Consider the following 19,874-nt stretch of genomic DNA (forward strand, 5'->3'; position numbering starts at 1 on the left):
CAGACTACAGTCGAAGGGAACAGAAACAATGTGGTTCTGCAAAACCTGGATTCAGACACCCCTTATAACATCAAAGTGACTGCCATCTATGATGAAGGACCGGGAGGAGAGCTGGAAGGAGATGGTCGCACAGGTATAGACTATTCAAGCCATGTAGCTACAGGTGGTTCGATTTAGCTGAGGGAGAGCGCTAGATAGCTTTTTGGATCTGCGTTGGCTGGATTCAGCACATATGTTTGGAATTCACAGCAGAAGTCAGAAAAATGTGAATAGACTGATCTACTTGATTAGAATTCTAATTAATTTCAGAAAAAGACGGTTTTGATTTGTCACACTGGCCAAAAGAACGACAAGCTATTGCTATAGGGTTACAAAATGCTTCTTAGAGTAATCCTCACTAGCATTATTCCGAATTTGTCCCTTAACAAAACAAAACTCTGTATCATGTCATAATCTGTTTCCTGAGCTTGCTTTATGTGGTTTCCCTAACTCTAGTATGGAATATTATCTGCATGTTCTTGCTCTGATCCAAACTGTGTATAGATTGTTATCCCTGGTCTTTCCTACAGCGGCCATGCTTGGACCCAGGAACCTTCAAGTTTCTGATGAATGGTACACCCGCTTCAAGGTCTCCTGGGATCCCGCTCCATCAAGCGTTATTGGATACAAGCTTATCTACCAGCCTGATGGTATGAATATTCCATTCTTGAGATGGGTACTTTTGTGAACATACACCAAATGTTCACCTTGTGTGTTGCTCCTGTTTCCTCTCAGGCTCTGACGAGTCCACTGAGGAGTTTGTCGGCGACGTCACTTCCCACCAACTGAATAACCTGACACCTGGAACCACCTATGACCTGAAAGTGCTGGCACAGTACAGCGCAGGTGACAGTGGACCTCTGATTGGCCAGGGCACCACATGTAAGTTGATAACTGAGGTTCATCACCTCCAATTTGCGTTCGACATCGCAGTCAAGTATGATTTGGGTCTTTTTTAGTGTACCTGAACGTGACAGACCTAACAACATATAATGTGGGCTACGACACCTTCTGCATCCGCTGGGCCCAACACAGAGCTGCAACGTCCTACAGGCTTAAAGTCCAACCTGTCAATCGTGAGTGCATCAGTAATTTTTATCTTGAAGAACCTCTGTTGAAATGTTATTTCTCTAATTAGTTAGAGCTCATTACCCTTCCCCCCTTAGCCTCTCAACTTGGAGCTCAGGAGATCACAGTCAAAAGCTCTGAGAGTAGTCACTGCTTTGACGGCTTGACACCTGACACAGTCTACACTGCAACTGTGTACACGCAGACCCCCAGCATGGAGGGACCTGGGGTCGGTGTCAGGGAGCGAACACGTAAGATCCGTTATGGTTCATTGTATGCCTTCACATGTTATTACTTGCCATTTGTACTCGTATTTTTTAAATGTACTTTATTTCTGTTTTGTCTTAAGTGGTTAAACCCACCGAAATGCCAACCGAGCCACCCACCCCTCCTCTACCAGCAACAGTTCCATCAGCGTTGGATGGTGAGCAAAGCTTTCACATGTAAAATCATCATATTCATTCACTGTGCTGGCTGTAATTAACAACTAATGTGCTTGAACCACAGTCTGCAGAGGTGCCAAGGCAGATCTGGTCTTCCTCATTGATGGCTCTTGGAGTATCGGAGATGAGAGCTTCAACAAGGTCATCCAGTTTGTCACAAGCATGACTGGTGCCTTTGATGTCATTAGCCCGAAAGGCATGCAGGTCAGAAGGACTTCTCTGGTGTCTATTGGATCTGAATATGTTCATAGTGAAACTGTTTGGATTATGTAGAATGTAAATAATTATATTTTCATTTCTTGCTCATCTAATTTATTCCTTTGAACAGGTTGCATTTGTGCAGTACAGCGATGATGCTAAGACTGAGTTCAAGCTCAACACATACCATGACAAGGGCGTCGTTGTTTCAGCTTTGCAGAATGTCCGCTACAGAGGAGGAAACACCAAGACAGGTACTCAACTTGAAGTGTGCATCTGAAAGGTGAAACGCTCAAGTGTGATAATGGTGCCGATTCCTGCTCCTTCCTCCAGGCATTTCACTGAACCATGTTTACGATAAGGTGTTCACCTCTGACAGTGGAATGAGGCGGAATGTTCCCAAGGTTCTAGTGGTAGTCACAGATGGACGCTCCCAGGATGATGTCAAGAAGAGCGCCCTACAGCTGCAGCATGCTGGTATGCCTAAAAATGTTTGCATTTGTGTTGTGCACAAACACAAATTTGAATTATTGAAATTTCACCCCCCCCCCCCCACACACACACGTTTGCAGATTTATTTATTTATTTATTATTATTGTTATTATTATTTTTTTACCTCAGTTAATTACAAACTGTGTAAAAAAAAAAAGTTGACATATTCATCACATTTGTATTTTGGTTAGTTTGTTTTAAGGATTATTATTACTGAGTCAAACTTCTGCTTAACATTATGGAGCAGTGGTGCATGAAGCATTCTCTGCTTCATGCATGGAGGGACTAGGATTTATTTTCTTTTTGTTAATGTTACAGTCCACCACAGCTGTCCATTTGTTACATCTTATGTCATCTTTCTCAACCAGGAAATAGCCTGCCAATTACCAAACAATGCAATTTTTTTTTCTACTTTTGGTACCAGTTCAGTTTAAAGTTTAGCCTGTAACCTTTTGGAGTTAAATTTTCTTGTGTAAGCTTAACAATTGTACTGTTTTGTGTGGTTAACTCCATAGGCTACAGTGTATTTGTGGTTGGCGTGGCTGATGTGGACATGGTAGAGTTGAGAAACATTGGCAGCAAACCCAGTGAAAGACACGTGTTTGTGGTAGATGACTACGATGCCTTCGCCAAGATCCAGGACAACCTGATCACATTCGTTTGTGAAACAGCTACCTCCAGTAAGACAGATATTATATTGTGTCTTTTAAACTTTTAGAATTCCTGAGTCAAGGGTTAAAAATTACTTACGGGATAATTGATTGGCGCACCTGCAGAGGTTGTGGGCGCAGTTCTACTGATCTACTGCCAGAGGAAGTACGGTACATATTTCTTTTATCCCTACTGTGCTTCTCCAACTCTTTATCATTTTCTGTTTGACTTTAGCTTGCCCTCTGATCTACATGAATGGATACACCACACCCGGTAAGCATTACACAGATACACACTGACAGATACACACCACAGACCTTGCAAGCATTACTAAAATGGTGTTATCTTGTGGTGGCTCTCACTACTTGACATGAGAATGTTGTTTATCCATTTTCAGGATTCAGGATGCTCGAGGCTTTCAACATCACAGACCGAACATTTGCTGGTATGAATGGTGTGTCCATGGAGCCGGGCTCATTCAACAGCTACATTGGCTACAGGCTGCATAAGGATGCCTTTTTAAACCAGCCCACCAAGTAAGAACTGATGCAAAATCCTGTGTTTATGTGAAATCAGCAGATTGGCTTTTTCTTCAGTGCACACTAAAAGTGTCCAGCCCCAGTCATTTCTGATAGTGATACTCAATTCCCCCGTAGTCAGAGGGATTACACAAGTGAACCATTGGAAATATAACGTAATTGTTGTAGAACTCCTTTTTGCCGCGGCCCACATCATAGTTATGGTATTACTCGGAGGGCCGATATGGCTGTGAACCCAAATGAATGTAAGATTGCCTCATATTATTATTTATACACAAATTGATGGATAACTAGTTTTGAAATCCGAAGCCAGTAAAAACTGTTTGTTCGACTACATTATTCTTCAATTTATTTTAAAATGATTAGCGATTCCATTCATCCGTCCATTTTCTGAGCCGCTTATCCTCACAAGGGTCGCGGGAGTGCTGGAGCCTATCCCAGCTATGATCGGGCAGGAGGCGGGGTATACCCTGAACTGGTTGCCAGCCAATCGCAGGGCACACATAAACAAGCAACCATTCGCACTCACAATCACACACAGAGACTTCAATGAACCTACCACGCATGTTTTTGGGATGTGGGAGGAAACCGGAGTACCCGGAGAAAACCCACGCAGGCACAGGGAGAACATGCAAACTCCACACAGGCGGGACCAGGATTTGAACCCCGGTCCTCAGAACTGTGAGGCAGACGCTGTAACCAGTCGGCCGTGCCGCTGATTATTAGGGATTAGTGACAAAAAAGTCACTATTTAAACTATTTTTTAAAAGTGAAGACAATTTGCAATTTTTATGCAGTCCAATTGATGGCGTGTGGCAACTACAAAACATCTCAAGTATAGTTTGATTTATTTGTATGTGTGGACACTTAATACAAGCAAATGGAAGCAGTTCACGTCCTAGTCAGGAAGAAGGGATGGAAAATTCTTTCAACATGTGAGTCATTTTTGCACGCCCAGAGGGGTAAGTGGTAATAATTTGGCTTTTAAAGGTTTTGTGAGAGACTAGATGCTGCACCCCGCTAGACTGGGTAACATTCTTGGTAGTTAAATCTTAGAATCTTAAAACAAGTTGATGGCATTTGCTTGCTTGATTGATTGTGTCTGCTTTTGGTTAATGACTATACAATTTGTTAACACCAAACTAACAGGGAGATTCATCCAGAAGGTCTGCCTCCATCCTACACCATCGTCCTCCTCTTCCGACTCCTACCCGATACACCTTCAGATCCTTTTGATATCTGGCAGATTGCTGACAAAAACAACAATCCGGAGGTCGGGATCACCATCAACCGTAAGGCTCCACTTGTCATTTGGTCTCTTTGCTGGAGCAGACAACTGCTGTAGCGAATTAAACTTTTTCATAGCCACTTAATTATGGATAAAGGGAAGCAGTACCGTGAAATTCACAGAACAGTCTGTAGTCCTCTGCTCTAATTTAGGATTTGGCTTCTTTCCAAGATTAGCATTTGTTTTCAAATGAGTATCTTTTACCACTGTGCTATTGCACATGTGGTAAATGCATGCAAATGATGAGGAGCATGGATTAAATCCCCCGTAACCTCCTCGTTATCCTCCTCATCCGTCTATCCCCATGTGTTCTCTATAGTACCGTCTGTGCTTTGCGTGCCTCTCCATCGTAGCCTTCATCAAAGTCTCCTTTCTTTCCAGCTTCAAGCAAAACAATCACATTCTACAACAAGGACACCCGAGGAGACATCCAGAGAGCCACATTTAATGAGGAGCAAGTTAAGCGTGTTTTCCATGGCAGTTTCCATAAGGTAAACATACTGCACTATCCTTAAAGGGAGGAGTTGTAGAGGTCCTTGTGCATGGCGAGTATAGACAATCAGTGTCTTAATTTCAATTCATGTACTATTGAAATAATCTAAAAAGTCTTAGCTCAAACTAGATCAAGCCAAGCTCATGCTTTTTTTTTTTTTTTTTTCCAAAATGTTATTTGCAATTCATTTGACAGCTGAGGTCTCATGTCCAAGTAAAGACTTAGCATTCAGTTACTTACTTGATGAATGAGCTTTGGAGTTTATAAATAAAATTAAAAAGACATTCTTCAACTTCAACAATCCAATAACCACATGCAGACGGGGGGAATGTTCTGCAAGTTCTTGAGTTATTTCCAGACCAATCAGCTCTGCACACAGCAGGCTGGATTGCTTTGTATTTTATTTTATTTGGATTGCACGTGAATTAGTCATGATCCATTTAGCTACTAGATGAACACAGCTTTACACATTACTCTTTCAAACTCAAATGACTACAGCCGCCTTGATGCCGTCATCTTCTATGGTATTATGATAGGAATTAAACTTCCCTCATGTCCTCTAACAATCTGTCAAAACATCTCATCACTTGAACTAAATACCTACAGAGCCCATTATTTTTCTTTTGCGAAACCTTTGTCTTCAGAACATTTGCCACTACATTAGGCCCACTTGCTTGTGTATCATCTCTGACCGAAATCTGATTGTGTCAAATCCAACTAAAACTAGCAGTGACAGTAAAACATCCACTGTTTTGTTTCAACACAGCAGGCTGTTGGGATCACACCAATCAATCATGTTATATTTTCTCACTTATGTCTCATCCAACACTGGAGGGAAATAGACGATTCAAGTCCAGTTGCTTTAAAAAAAAATTTCCACAGACTAATTTGTAGGTCCCGTTTCCTGACCAAATGAAGTTCAGGGGACGTGTCCAATGCCAACATCCAATCATGGCTCAACAATTTAGATGGCGGGGACACTAGAAACTTTAACACGAACAGATTTTCAATTAAGTTTTTCTACAAGAAATAACACAACTAAACTGATTAATCTTGTAAATACTGCAAGGTAATGTTTTACTAAATAGTAATTTTAGCATTCAATTGTCATATAAATGAACAAAAAGAACAGTGTTAACAGTAAAACTACTCTTGATGAGTTTTGTAGATAAGTTAATTTTTTGTTCATATTATCAGACTTACCGTTTAGTGCTTTGACTTCTAATTGTTGATACCATTGTGAAAGTGTATACACGCAAAAAAAAAAAAAGCCAAACAAAACAAAGAATTTTCCTTGCAATTGTTGTTTGAGAAGTCCATTGTACAGTCTTTCTTTTTCATCTTAACAGATATGAACACTGTCAGAGTGTTTTGAAAATCGGATTCTCAGCGTCATTACTTAGAAACCACAAAACTAATTTGGATGGATTTCATGAATGAAAGAGACCCTGGAAAATGTTTGCTGTTGATTTAACGACATCACCGATGCTCTTGTTGGACGGGATAATTTGTATGTGTGAGCCCTCAGACCGTGACCATGGTGGCGACTGTAGTCCGAATGTACACTGGGTGGCTAGTTTGTGGTCCAGCGATCTACCCAGGCGCTTATTTACTGGGGTGTTGACTGAGTGCCACTGCTCCATGCTGTGGCGGACTGTGTTGATGTGGTTTCCTGACACTTTCTTCACTATAGTGACAGACTTACCTCATAGTATAGTGTATATAGTGTATGCATGCGTATATATGCCATGAAAATGTATAAATGTAAATGCATGTGGTCTTAAAACCAGAGATTCAAATGATTTGACTAAACCCGAGTAGAGGTATCATTAGTAACCTGTAGCGATTTTATTCCATTGGCACTTGTCTATTGCTGTTTGATGAACACTCTTCCCGTGCAACATTACATTACATGGCAGAGATTGCCATTTTCGTTGAACACATTTGCCCTCACTGATGTCCTCTGTTGCTTCGAGATTTTAGCTGAAGTGCTGACATTTCAATACATGTAGGTTGTGTTCAATGTTCCAACTCCAAAATAATCCATCACGTCTCAGACTATTGTTTGTTCTTAGAAAGTTCATCGTCATGGCTGAAAGTCGACCACAGACCTTGTGCTTTGCCAGTGAAACTGTAGAGCCGTTGGTCCACTGTCCAAAGTTCACTTTGAACCAATAATGTAAATCTAACTTTACAACTGCAATAACATAACTTTCCCAGTAGTGGATAGTACAAATATTACAAATCACACTAATACATTTAAAAATAACACAACTAAAACAGGCGGCGCTGTGACCGACTGGTTAGAGCGTCTGCCTCACAGTTCTACGGTGCGGGGTTCAATCCCCGGTCCCGCCTGTGTGGAGTTTGCATGTTCTCCCCGTGCCTGCGTGGCTTTTCTCCGGGCACTCCGGTTTCCTCCCACATCCCAAAACCATGCATGCTAGGTTAATTGACAACTCTAAATTGCCCGTAGGTGTGAATGTGAGTGCAAATGGTTGTTTGTTTGTATGTGCCCTGCGATTGGCTGGCAACCTGTTCAGGTTGTACCCCGCCTCCTGCCCGATGACAGCTGGGATAGGCTCCAGCACGCCCGCGACCCTAGTGAGGAGAAGCGGCTCAGAAAATGGATGGATGGATGGACAACTAAAACATTGTTGAAATCTAAAAGCCACATTCCAGAATACATTTCACAGATTTTTGGACAAAAAGCAGGGTTACAGTTTGCAAGTAGTGAATACTCTTATATTCTTATTCTCCAAAAAGGGTTAAACATTAGTCTGCAGCCTTAAATGTTAATGCTCATTGTCATTCTAAGGAGAAAAGTAAATACAGTGAGTTGAAAGTATGAACTTTATTTTGGTAAGGAGCACAAGGTTCCTTTTATTTCTTTACAACCAATCCTTTCAAGCATTTAAATTTTTGTCATATATTAAGAGTCCTTTTATGTGGTTATAGACCACATCACTAGGTCATAGAGTGCTTGCATTTGGCTTTCCCCCTCAAAAGTGTAAATAAAGAGCAACCCAGGCTTGAGAGGTCGTGGTCTACCACTAGCTGAGCATGTGGGAAAGCTCTCAATGACAACTTTTGCAGATGAGAGCAACACTACCCCTCTTGGGAACTCCCTGACTCCCACACTTGAGGGGTAGGAGTTCATAGAGGGGATGGTCTTTTTAATGCACAAATGATATTTTCATTTCATCTCACCGTAAAACACAATATCTTTTGCATCTCTGCATCAAGACATCCCAGGGAAGTAAGTGGTAGTATTAAATGTGACATTATCTAACAGATTATCTGATATTGAGGGTTTTCAGTAAATGAACTCAGTCCAACTAAAAAGAAAACGGCCAGGACACTTTAAATATCGATTGGTTTGTCTCTTTGGGACTGTGGCTTGCGGTTACACATCGTCTCCTTCTAACATGGAGATCCTTTCCTTTCAGGGCTTACATAAGAAGACTTAGTGGCTAGAGGAAATGTCTTATGTTGTCACATGAAGAGATCAGATAAAAGCGCCTCGCAACTGGAAAAATTAAACCCAAGTTGCCTTGCACGGTTTGCTTTGAAACACCAATTTAATTAAGATTCTGATGACATACACTCAATGATGTCAAACTTATTGTTGGATCCATTTTAGTCTCATATTAGATCATGCGTGCAAGGAGTGAGTCCCTTTTGCCCTTAAGTTTCAGGATTCGAGCATCCCAAGAGCAACAAAAACTAATCTGATAGAAATCCTGAAACGTGGAAGATCAGTCTGAAATTTGAGCACATGAGCACATGCATGTGAGGTGTTCACAGTAGCTTACCTTTGTGTCAACACTGTGATGATTTTTCGACACTTCACTGGAGTATCACTAGATCTTTTCATTGCAACTGTCATCCACTAGATTTACTGTAGTCTTTCACTAGTGTGCCCCAACCTTTACTGAGATAGATAGATGAACAGAAGATATACAATATTTTTATTACCTTTATGGCTCAAACAATATCATCCTCAGCATAAGACTTTCATGATGTAGTCCACCCAAGGCCCAGGTACCAAGAAAGTAATCAAGAGATTAGTTTCCAGGAAGTCTGGTCAGGTTTTTGGTTGTTAAGGCTTTATACAAAGGAATGGTAGCTTGCTTACTGTAATATAAAGAAAGCTTGTCCAACTGCTGCACGGGGGAAAATGTGCACTGGTGAAAGGAAAGCTCGGTACGCCACAAATGATATTGTTTCATGATGCCAAGCAGGGCTCTCCGGACACAATTTGACACTCAAGTCATTTTGTATTGTTATACAAACTCTGTCTGCAGTTTTACCACTGCAGGGTGCTGTCAACTGGTGTATATTTCCTTCTGCTCTGGTCCATTCATCAGCAAAGACATCAAATAGAAGTTGTGTACTGAATCAGGAACCACTGGATGGTAATATTGGAGTGCGTAATCAACCGAGTTTTAGAAAGTCTAAACAGTTTCCTGAAAGAAGCAATTATGTGGATGTGAACTATGAGCGTCTTTAGAAGCTTAATACAAAACGGGGTGAAAAAGGTTCAGTGGGGTTGTTCTTATACATTAAGGCTGCACGTTTTCCTTAATTCTTCATTTCCTTCACTTTTAAAAGTCAGTCAGACCCCAAAGAAATCCAAAAGTGAATGTCAAACCCATATTTTCAAAAGCCCTAAGCATGATCAAATAATAGCATAGCTGAAAGTTTGTCAGCTGCACAGGTTGGAAAAGACAATAATGTGTTGTATAACAATGTGCCACCTGTCCGTCATCTTCCTTCTGTAGCTCCACATCACCATCTCTCCAGAGAAAGTCAAGCTTCACTTGGACTGCCTAGAGGTGGGGGAGAAGCCCATCAAGGGGGCCAGCAACATCACACTGGAGGGCTACGAAGTGCTCGGCAAAATGGCTCGGTCTGGAAGGAGGCAGTCCGCAACAGTAAGCGAAACAAGACTCAGCATCTCACTTCTTTTCACAACTTCATTGAACAACTAATTAAAGTGAATTCTTTGAAATCATTCCCATGTGTGTCTACATACAGTAAAAAGTGCTCCGTTTCCAGTATTCTGTTTTTAACACTGTGCAATGTCATGTATGGAAGCCATTTTTAACACCCTTCAATATTTGTGTCTACCACTGTTTAGTTCCAGCTCCAGATGTTCGATATTATCTGCAGCTTGAGCTGGATCAGCCGAGACAAATGCTGCGACCTGCCTGCCACGGTAAGTTTCATTTGAAAAACAGTGGTGTTCAATAACATTGTCATTCAGCTGTTGGTGCTCTGAATTACAACTTTGGTTAATTATTTTTCACTTGAAGGCATCTTAATAGATTCTATTGAAGCAAATAGAAACTTGGACATTAAGGAATATGAAAATGAGTGCTTCTGCTATCATTATAGATCTGGCACTTAAACACATTTAGTAAGATTCTGTTGGTCATACCAGGAGTATGCATGCACATTTTTCCAATTATTCTGCCCTAATTTCCAGTGATTGGGGTTTTGCAGCACGACCTCTCCCTGATTAGGCTAAAACAATCTTCATGACGTTGATTACATTTTTTTACCCCTAATTGCAGGTCTTATCTACATGTGTGTTTTCCACATCTAATCTTCTTTTTTTGTTTTGTTTCCAGCGAGTTGAGGCAAAATGCCCGGCCCTTCCCCACTCCTGCACATGCACACAGGATAGCATCGGCCCCCAGGGGCCACCCGGTCCTTCGGTAAGGTCACTGTACATCCCACTTTCCTCTGACCTGTCTTCATCTCATCTACCGCTGATAAAATACTTCTCTCATAACTCATACATGTTTAGACAATGATAATAATGCCATACATTCTTATGATGATACGACTATAAAGAGCAGTTTGACATTTGCCAGTCATACAGTTTGAGCTCCAGAAGTCTGAGGATGTCCCTCATCTCAGGAGATATTTTCTTTTCCTCCGAGAAGAGCAATTGAGCATGAGGCCAGTCACGTGCAATGAAATGTGGGTTGAAGAGGTAGCGTCAAAAGATAAATGCCTGTCGGAAAAACAATAGAAAAGTCTGGCTAATGTCCGCTCGTAACCCGATTCATCTCGTGCAAGGATCATTTGCATGGCTGAACATTTTAGGGCTGTTGGAACTTACTCCTGTTGTAGCACTCACTCTTTGCCTTTTGACTGCTTGCCTTTCTAGGGTGGCCCAGGATCTAAGGGCCCACGAGGAGATCGAGGAGATCCGGGCAAACCTGTGAGCAGAAACTTGCTTCACTTTTAACATCTGATATTTTTACTGTCATTTGATCCTTATCTGTTTTCAATTCAAAAAAGGAAGAATTTAACCAGTGTTTAGCCAATGACAAAAACAATTCCCAGATTTGGAATGCCAAATCTTATTGCAGTGGGTTTCCAGCAGCACTTATTAGTCTGCTGCAGCAACATGTTCAATCCCACCAACAGAAGGAGCAACATCTGATTTGAGTTATTTGGTCTAGAAGTCTAGGAATCAAGAATCTTAAATATTCTTTAACTAAAAAGTGAGTTTTCTATGTTCAAAATCTGATATCTGATAAGGATTGTCTTCTTTTAAAAGCACTGGGTTGTGTTGTATACCTTGGCAGGGTCCAGTGGGTCCACGTGGTGAGCCAGGACTTGTCGGTCCAATGGGACCACCAGGTCCTCAAGGTCCTAACGGACTGTCTATACCTGGAGCACCTGTAAGTTCATATCCACCATAAAGCTGTGATTGTCGGTATTGGACAAATTCTTGAATAGCTACAATGTTTCCGTCCACAACCATCAGTGGTTGGAATGTATAGTAAAAGTCAGAATAAGTATTTTTCCCCTCCACATTCAGGGTCAACCCGGACCAAAAGGAGATCGTGGAGACTCCGGCCTAGCTGGTCTGCAAGTAAGTATACCCCTTCCTTTTTGTGGTTAATGAACAAGAAGTATGAGCGTATTCATGGAGAGGAGAGAATTGCTGCTACTGGAGCCTGGGTTCAGTTGACACGGCAAGAATGGAAACCACACATGAGTGGGAGGATTACCCTCCATCCTCAGGGACACCCACACTCTCAGTGGGGCGCGATGATTGACAAACGGGAGACCAGCGATGCAGTTACATTATGAAGCGTGGACTCAGATTACCAAAGGGGAAAATGGGGAATGGAACATGTTCTTTTCCCAGCCTTGTAACTGAAGATCATACTGACTCTGTAAAAGTGTGTGTTTGAATTTTGAACGTTACATTTGGTACCTGTGATCATCTTTATCATATTGCTTTCCTAGTCCAAAGCCATTTATTTAAGGTTGTTGGGGCGATTTTCACCATTCAACTGCAGAGACTATTAGTGGATAAAAAGTGGTTTCTTGAGATCCTTTGTGGTTTTTATCACAGCATATAACATCGTTAATGTACTGTACATGTTCTTATGGATATCATGTGTCAACTGCCTAGAGTCTGAATTTAGTATGTTGACTTTAGCTTAATAAATGAGGAAATGCATGATTTTTGGTCGTTATAGTCCCTTTAAGCAGAGAAATTTGGTAACTGCATGAAGAGGTTGTTGTTCCCGTCATTGCACATTGATTGACTGTGTCTTCTTTTGTTCTCCCAGGGTCCTCCTGGACCGCGTGGTCCTCTGGGCTCTGTTGGACCAAGTGGCGCGCGGGTAAGGACCACCTCAACCTGCTTGGTTTGCACTTTTAGTGTAGTCACAAATGGATGCAACATTGTGTCAACAATAATATTCAAAGTGCTAATTTATACAAAAAGTAATTGAATAAAACAGACTGAAGACTGGAAGTAATATAAAGTCATGAGACTGATGTATTGCTTGGATAGCATCCCCCAGTGTGTTGTAGCCCATGCATGATTGTATGTTGTTTCTTCACAGGGGCCACCAGGAAAGGATGGACCATCTGGACCCAGAGGCCCGCCAGGGCCGATGGTAAGTGTGTGTTATGTGCTAAACATCTTGACTGATGTACAACCATTGCTTTTCTGCTGTCATCTCTTCATGCTTCTGCTGCCATGATGATGTTGCATGCATCCTCCCATTTCGTTTCGCTGTGGTTAGGGGGTGTCTGAATGTAATTGATTCAACTCTGCTGAGGGCAGGCGTCATGCCAGCATGCAATAAATAAACAAACACAGTATATCTCGTGAGTGCTATTAGGAGAGGATGTTTGGAAATGAGTGAGTTTCCATCTCCGCTTTTGGGTTCCTGGCAACATGTGGCCTCTAATGCAATTGTTACCGTGTAGAACCCAGTTTAAATTAATTCATGCAACAGCTAACGTGGAATGGACTCAAGTCACATATGTGCAAGCCTCGAGTCTCAACCTTAAGGTTTTAAGCGAGTCCCAAGTTACAGTTGCAAAACTCAAGCAAGTCGAGTCCCCACTAAATTTCAAGGAAGTCGATCACTTAGGTTGCGCAAGTCCTAAGTCAAGTCAGACAATTTTGCTGAGTCACAAGTTATCGAATGTTTTTTCACTTATAATAACACAAACATGTGTCATGTTTGCAGGAATATTTACAGCTACCAATGCACGTAACAGTGTTACTGTGGGGCTATGTATTAAAATATATATAGGAGTAAAACATACACATTTATATTAGTGTGGGTGAATGGGTGAATTAGAAGCATTACCTTTTTCTATTTCGAACTTTGTAGGTTGTCGCTTTATGACGTTCAATCCATTTACTTGCATTACATTATGGGCAGACCTGCCACATCAAATATGGTGGACGAGCGGACGTAACGAATGGTCCCAAACTTATCTCTGTATTGTTTAGCACTTTTTCTTCTCAATTAAACGCATAACTGACAGAAAGCGTATTTAAAGTTTGACCAGGGAGCTAAACTGTGACGTAAACATAGCTTCCCTGCATCAGTGACGGATAAAGTTAGATGTAGTAGTTGTTGTGTGTCTTTGTCTTTGAGTTGCAAACCTTGCATTGTGGGGCATTCTCTTTTGGCATTCCTTCTTTTGTTAAAAATATAATCCTTAAATACAATTGTAATGATGTTTGGAGCGCCTTCCTTAATCAAGTACCGTAGGTGTTTCGGTGGCAAAAGGATGCAGTGGCTTTCCACATTTGTGTGAATGACACACACACAAACAAATACTTTTCTTTATAAGAAAGCGCAACCCTGTTTTGTAAATGCTGATTTTTAACTATAAACAGAATGACTTTGTCAAGTCATGAAGTTTGAGATTTTCATAAATTTAAGCCAAGTCACAAGTCGTATAATGGGTGACTTGAGTCTGACACAAGTCAGGTCATGTGACTTAAGTCCCCCACGGCTGCTTAATTCTGATAAGTTTACTGTGCTGCAATTGAAGATGAATTTTCATAATTGTGTCGTGAATTTGTTTGTCCCTCCAGGGAAATCCTGGCACTCCAGGTGTACCAGGAGTTACAGGAAAACCAGGAAAACCAGGGAACGCAGGACACCCAGTATGTGACAACGCTACAAACATGTCGTACTGTATGCCGCAAATCGAAAGACAGCTTTTTAGCACATGAAGTTAAAGTGTAATATTCCTCTGATTAACAGGGACCTGTTGGCCTTAAAGGAGAAAAGGGCGAGCGGGTATGTATGCTGTCATTAAATCAGTCATTTCCCACCATCAATATCACATTGATCTAATCAAATTTTGTGTTTGCAGGGAGACTTTGCATCCCAAAACATGATGCGCTCCATTGCAAGACAAGTTTGCGAACAGCTTGTGAACAGTGAGCAAAACGTACTTTATCCCAATGTTTTCGACTTTGATCCTCTCACGCTAACAAGTTTTGGTATTCGTTCCAGGTCAAATGAGCAGAATTGACCAGATGCTCAACCAGATTCCTTCTGGCTACCGTAGCAACAATCCAGGACCAGCGGGTCCACCTGGCCCAAGCGGCAATCCGGGATCCCGTGGAGAGCCTGGACAAACCGGACGACCCGGCTTCCCAGGAGGTGCCGGTTTACCTGGAAGTCAAGGAGAAAGAGGTACTTCAGCTATTTTGCAAAGAATCGCTCCGTAAAAATTGAGTTTAAGCTCGTGTGTTGGAATTAAATAACAACCTATCCGGTGCAGTCTGCACATGGTACAACTTAACTCTTTTTCCATATGTGAGCTTTAAATTCCAACTCATTACAGGCTGTGTTTTTCCCACTAATGTTTTATCATTAGGAATGATTTCTCTTATTGCTCATTTGTATAGGTTTGCCAGGTGAGAAGGGAGAGAGAGGATCTCCAGGCACGGGTATCAGAGGACAAAGAGGTTCAACTGGACCACCAGGTAAGACAGCTCCTTCCTCTCTCTTTAGTCTGACAATGGTCTTCATTGTTGAATCTTCTGCCCAATGAGGCAAACAACATAAGCATGTAGGTTCTCTGTTTATCATCTCTCCGTAGCAGCTGCAGTCAGGCTGCTGCTGGTCAACTATAGTCCTGTGACTTCATGTTTACACTAAATCCCACTCGCACGGTGGCTGCATTTTTCTTTTCGTGGAGCTTTTGAACACATGGAACAGTCCCCTTTGTGAAATTAAAAAGAAGTGAACATTTTGTCCAAAAATATATGAGTTGCAGGCACCTTCACTGGGCAGCTGCATCACATAAACTCTTTGAAAAAGCCTTCTTTAAGATTTATGTGCATCGGGCTTCTCCAAATATTGTGCACACCTGAAATACTACATACCACAGCATGCATTTAAATGGAGCATTTTACTTGTCTATACAATTTGACGATTTCCAGATGTCAGTCATGGTGGTGATAACAGTTCTAGATTATTTGTAGAGTCACAATGTCTTCATTGTAATGCTACAAATAATCTAATACTGACATGAATTTGATAAATACTGAAGCTCATCACTTCTTAAGCTTTCCTTTTGGTCAGAGGAAGACATTTGTAAACCATGTGTTGTTCTGTTGAGTTCGGCCTCATAAGACCAAACGCTGACTGATGTGAGACACAACTGAAGACCTGTGGGAGGAAGTCCACTCTGATGACTCAATCCAATATGTGTGCATGTGTGTGTATGTGTGCACGTATGTGTTTGTAAGTGTGCACGAAGGAGAGAAAATCAGAATGTTGCACAATGAGCTAGCTTTCTTTGGTGGCTTCGTTGACAACACATGGGTTCACTTAAGGCAGAGAGAGCGAGGGGGAGAATTCCATGCTGAGTTCTCACTGTCTAGACAGATGGAGCTGGGGTGGGGTAGCTGGTGGCTAGTACCGGTACCTCCACAAAGTTCTACACAACTTCGTTTAGGGGGAGGGGGTGTCAAGTTTTACAATTGGAATTTTTGAAATTAGGGCAGCCAACCATTTCCACTCAATAGTTACGAGTGATGTCACAAGGCTTTGTCTGCGCACCCCTCCTAAACACCCTCTCATCTTCTCGCCTCTCTTTTCAGGACCACAGGGAGAGTCGAGAACGGGACCCCCGGGTTCTACTGGCTCTTCCGGGCCTCGTGGGCCTCCAGGTCGTAATGGTAATCCCGGGGTGAGGGGACCACCAGGACCCCAAGGATACTGCGACTCCTCTCAGTGTGTTGGCATCCCTTACAACGGACAAGGATATCCAGGTAAACACGAAAATGTCGTGCTCGTGCATGCTACTACATGACATAGCACACTAATTACACGCAACCCAAGTGTACTACTTTTTATGATAACATCCAGAATCATGCATGTTCTGCGGTAGTGAAAAAAGAATAACGTGAGAAAACTGACCATTCACTAAACTCGATCCCTAAGTTACCATGCGCATAACAGTGGTTAAAAAAAAGAAAACAAAATATTAAAAGAGTTATTACATTATTACCATGCAGTAAATCCTCTTAAGTTTGAACACAATCCTTTCTGGGATGTTGGTCAATGTCCAATTCATTTGCATTTTAAAACAATTTTAATAGGAAATAATGAAAATAGATCCAACCATCAGTAGGTAACAATTTTAAGTTGCAAAATAAGTTTCTACGGTTATCATCACGCTTTTCCTTTATGCTATCTCTGAAGCCGTTCAAAATCTTTGGTCAAATTCCAAGTTGTACAAGTTCAGGGCCATTCGACTTCACTGTTCTGTGAACAATGGGTCCATTCAATGATTTTGGACGGAGGTAGAAAATCATCGACTTCCCCACATGGAAACTAACTGGACTGCATCTTCATGATTGCCAACTTGGAATTCTTCAATTTGCTCTCACTTGAGCCCCTGTGCAATATATAAGTCCAAAGCTTAAAAGACCAGCTGCGCCTGGCTATGGCTGGATTGGACAATATCTATTGTTTAGCGATTGGTCAATAGAGACTCACCACTTTCCACCACCTGCATTTGTTTGATGTTCTATTTAAAACATGCATGTAAATCACTCTAGCTAGCAGTGTATGATTCCTTGCATAGAGTATTGTAACATTGTTCCACAGAGACAACTCACCCCATCTGAATATTTGCAGGTTTGGCATAGTAAATTCTCTGAGTCTGCTATGCCGCTTTAATGTTTGAAGTCCTGTTTCTGAGATGTTTGCCCGTTTGTTACAGGGCATTAATAAAGGATAAGCACCATGGACATGACTAATGAACATTAAAACAAACATTACAAAAAGCCAAAAACCAGAATGGAAGTGGACTGGCACTAACATCATCTCACAAGCTATAAGCTACCATGATGGCAACCTGCTGGCCTGTTTGCATCTTGAACCACAAAACCGCTGGGAACACAAAAACAGAGACAGAGCATTCCTACCAAGGAAGGAGCATGTACAAACACCACCCAACACAACTACTAACAAAGAGGATTTCATAACTGTGTACATGTAGAGGTGAGACTGTAAATAAAACTAATGTTGTGCTATGTAAATGATGTATGATCCCGGATACTTCACTAAATCCCAGATAACATCTGTACTGAGCTTGTGCATTATAACCGCCCCCCCCTCTAACTTACTTACACCGGCAATAACCTCTGTTTACAAAGTCACCAGACCGAAGCATGTTCCATTTGTAATTTTAACCAACATCTTTTTATTTTGTATGTTGGACCAATTGGTGCTCAGTGTTGCTCTCTTGCCAGTTTAGTGTAGCGTGGTGGTGGTTTTTTTCTTTTTTTGTTTTCTTTTTTTTTTACACTTTATTATGCAAGAACGTGAGCTAAGAATAAAGTCATAATATTGGGAGAAAGAGAGAAAAGTATTGAAAGTATTAATCACACAGGAATAAAGTTATTCTGTTTTTCATTTTACAACTTTATTCCTGTAATCATGACTTTTTCTGCTAAAATTATGACTGTTCTCACAAATTTGCAACATTTTTCTCACTTGTTGAATTTTTCTGATAATATTTTGACTTTATTCTCATAGTATAATTTTTTGGGGTGAAATTTCTTTTCTTTCCTGTGGGGCTCATACTCCTTTGTGTCGAAGCAAAACTTTAACACGGGGCATTGTAGAAAAAAAAAAGAATTGTGCAATACCATTTGAAATTGCAGCACTTGTTTGATTTGGCCACATATTTTCTATAGCCAACAACTACCAGCCGGAACCGGAGGTAGCATCTTTACCTGTGGAGCCCGCTGGAGCAATTGAGACAATACAATCATCCGGTTACACGCGAAACCAGCGAAGAAAGCGATCGCTACCCAGAGGCGATACAGAGACACTAGCGTCATAGCTACCACAAGAAGTTCTTAAGAGTGTAGTATTTACATAACTTTGATGATCCATTTATGTGAGGATAAGTGCTGTTCAGAACATATGTATATATGGGTTTGATACCCATAGTTATTATAGTGAACATATATTGTTTTGACATGAGAACTTAGCAATACAAGGTCACTCATCACACTTAGTGCTCCTTTAATGTCTGCTTGTACTATCTGACTTCAGTGCTGAATGTGCTTATCCTGTGAAAAAATGCAGAAAGGAAGTCAACCACCAGCTGTTCTTTTCGTCAGATTTGACGTAAAGCTGTTGTACGGATTAAAAAGCTCTTGAATTTTAGCCCCTTATATAAAGGTTTGTTCTACCTTGTTTTGTACGGTCTATAAAACCAAATAATAGTCTGACTTGTAAGGCACCAAATTTTTTGCAACAAATGTTTTTGTTTCTGTTACCAGATGTGTAATTTGCATGTTTGTGTTGTATAATTTACTGAGAATTAAGTCAGTGAGTGTAAATCAGAATATATTTGTGTTCTATCAATGCAGTTCGATTTGGATGCAAGACTATGGGACATAGAGTAGAATTGCTGTTCTCATGTTTTAACTGCACATATGTTGTGAATTCCCCACAGCCTTATTTTCTTATTTATTTCTGAAAAAAACAGAAGAGGCATTTTTCAATAAAACTACTGAAAATGTTGCTTTTGTGTCAGCTCATTTTTCTTCACTGTTGGAAAATGGGACCACAAATTCCTCTGGTCAGAGTTCTCTAATTTGAGTTGAATGATTTTGATGCTTTATTTTGAGTGACATAACATGTTCATTCCAGCCTTAAGAAAAATACTTTGTTTTGACAGCCGAAGACATATTCAGCCACCCCAAATGTCAGGTCATGTCACTGCAACATGTCAAAAGAGAAGCAGGAGTGTGAAAATAAATATTCCCAGCTTTTCTGATTTGCTTCACAGTCCTCAGAGCAGCTTTCGGTCTTTTTCACAAAAAAAGCACGGAT

General features: G+C 41.1%; 1 protein-coding gene across 6 annotated transcripts in view; it reads left to right on the plus strand.

Annotated features, from left to right (window-relative positions):
• col12a1a (collagen, type XII, alpha 1a) overlaps nt 1–19,562 on the plus strand; it is a 54,692-nt gene extending 35,130 nt beyond the window's left edge. For 5 of the 6 annotated variants that reach the window (XM_061794656.1, XM_061794657.1, XM_061794658.1 and 2 more), the window contains 29 exons: nt 4–133; nt 570–689; nt 775–921; nt 999–1,115; nt 1,206–1,358; nt 1,457–1,531; nt 1,615–1,754; nt 1,879–2,002; nt 2,082–2,225; nt 2,756–2,920; nt 3,126–3,164; nt 3,289–3,427; nt 4,580–4,722; nt 5,100–5,209; nt 9,996–10,148; nt 10,355–10,432; nt 10,848–10,934; nt 11,393–11,446; nt 11,817–11,912; nt 12,053–12,106; nt 12,816–12,869; nt 13,095–13,148; nt 14,594–14,665; nt 14,766–14,801; nt 14,878–14,944; nt 15,021–15,203; nt 15,419–15,496; nt 16,619–16,789; nt 18,725–19,562. In XM_061794656.1, coding sequence (XP_061650640.1) covers nt 4–133; nt 570–689; nt 775–921; nt 999–1,115; nt 1,206–1,358; nt 1,457–1,531; nt 1,615–1,754; nt 1,879–2,002; nt 2,082–2,225; nt 2,756–2,920; nt 3,126–3,164; nt 3,289–3,427; nt 4,580–4,722; nt 5,100–5,209; nt 9,996–10,148; nt 10,355–10,432; nt 10,848–10,934; nt 11,393–11,446; nt 11,817–11,912; nt 12,053–12,106; nt 12,816–12,869; nt 13,095–13,148; nt 14,594–14,665; nt 14,766–14,801; nt 14,878–14,944; nt 15,021–15,203; nt 15,419–15,496; nt 16,619–16,789; nt 18,725–18,873 — 3,132 coding nt within the window. In that variant the 3' untranslated portion in view covers nt 18,874–19,562. Of the gene's footprint in view, nt 1–3; nt 134–569; nt 690–774; nt 922–998; nt 1,116–1,205; nt 1,359–1,456; nt 1,532–1,614; nt 1,755–1,878; nt 2,003–2,081; nt 2,226–2,755; nt 2,921–3,125; nt 3,165–3,288; nt 3,428–4,579; nt 4,723–5,099; nt 5,210–9,995; nt 10,149–10,354; nt 10,433–10,847; nt 10,935–11,392; nt 11,447–11,816; nt 11,913–12,052; nt 12,107–12,815; nt 12,870–13,094; nt 13,149–14,593; nt 14,666–14,765; nt 14,802–14,877; nt 14,945–15,020; nt 15,204–15,418; nt 15,497–16,618; nt 16,790–17,745; nt 18,349–18,724 lie in introns of those variants that run through there. The other variant, XM_061794661.1, reaches the window with a different exon arrangement.
• Nucleotides 19,563–19,874: the final 312 nt, after the last annotated feature.

The sequence above is a fragment of the Phyllopteryx taeniolatus genome, chromosome 13 (assembly GCF_024500385.1).
Source record: "Phyllopteryx taeniolatus isolate TA_2022b chromosome 13, UOR_Ptae_1.2, whole genome shotgun sequence".
NCBI classification, from domain to species: domain Eukaryota; kingdom Metazoa; phylum Chordata; class Actinopteri; order Syngnathiformes; family Syngnathidae; genus Phyllopteryx; species Phyllopteryx taeniolatus.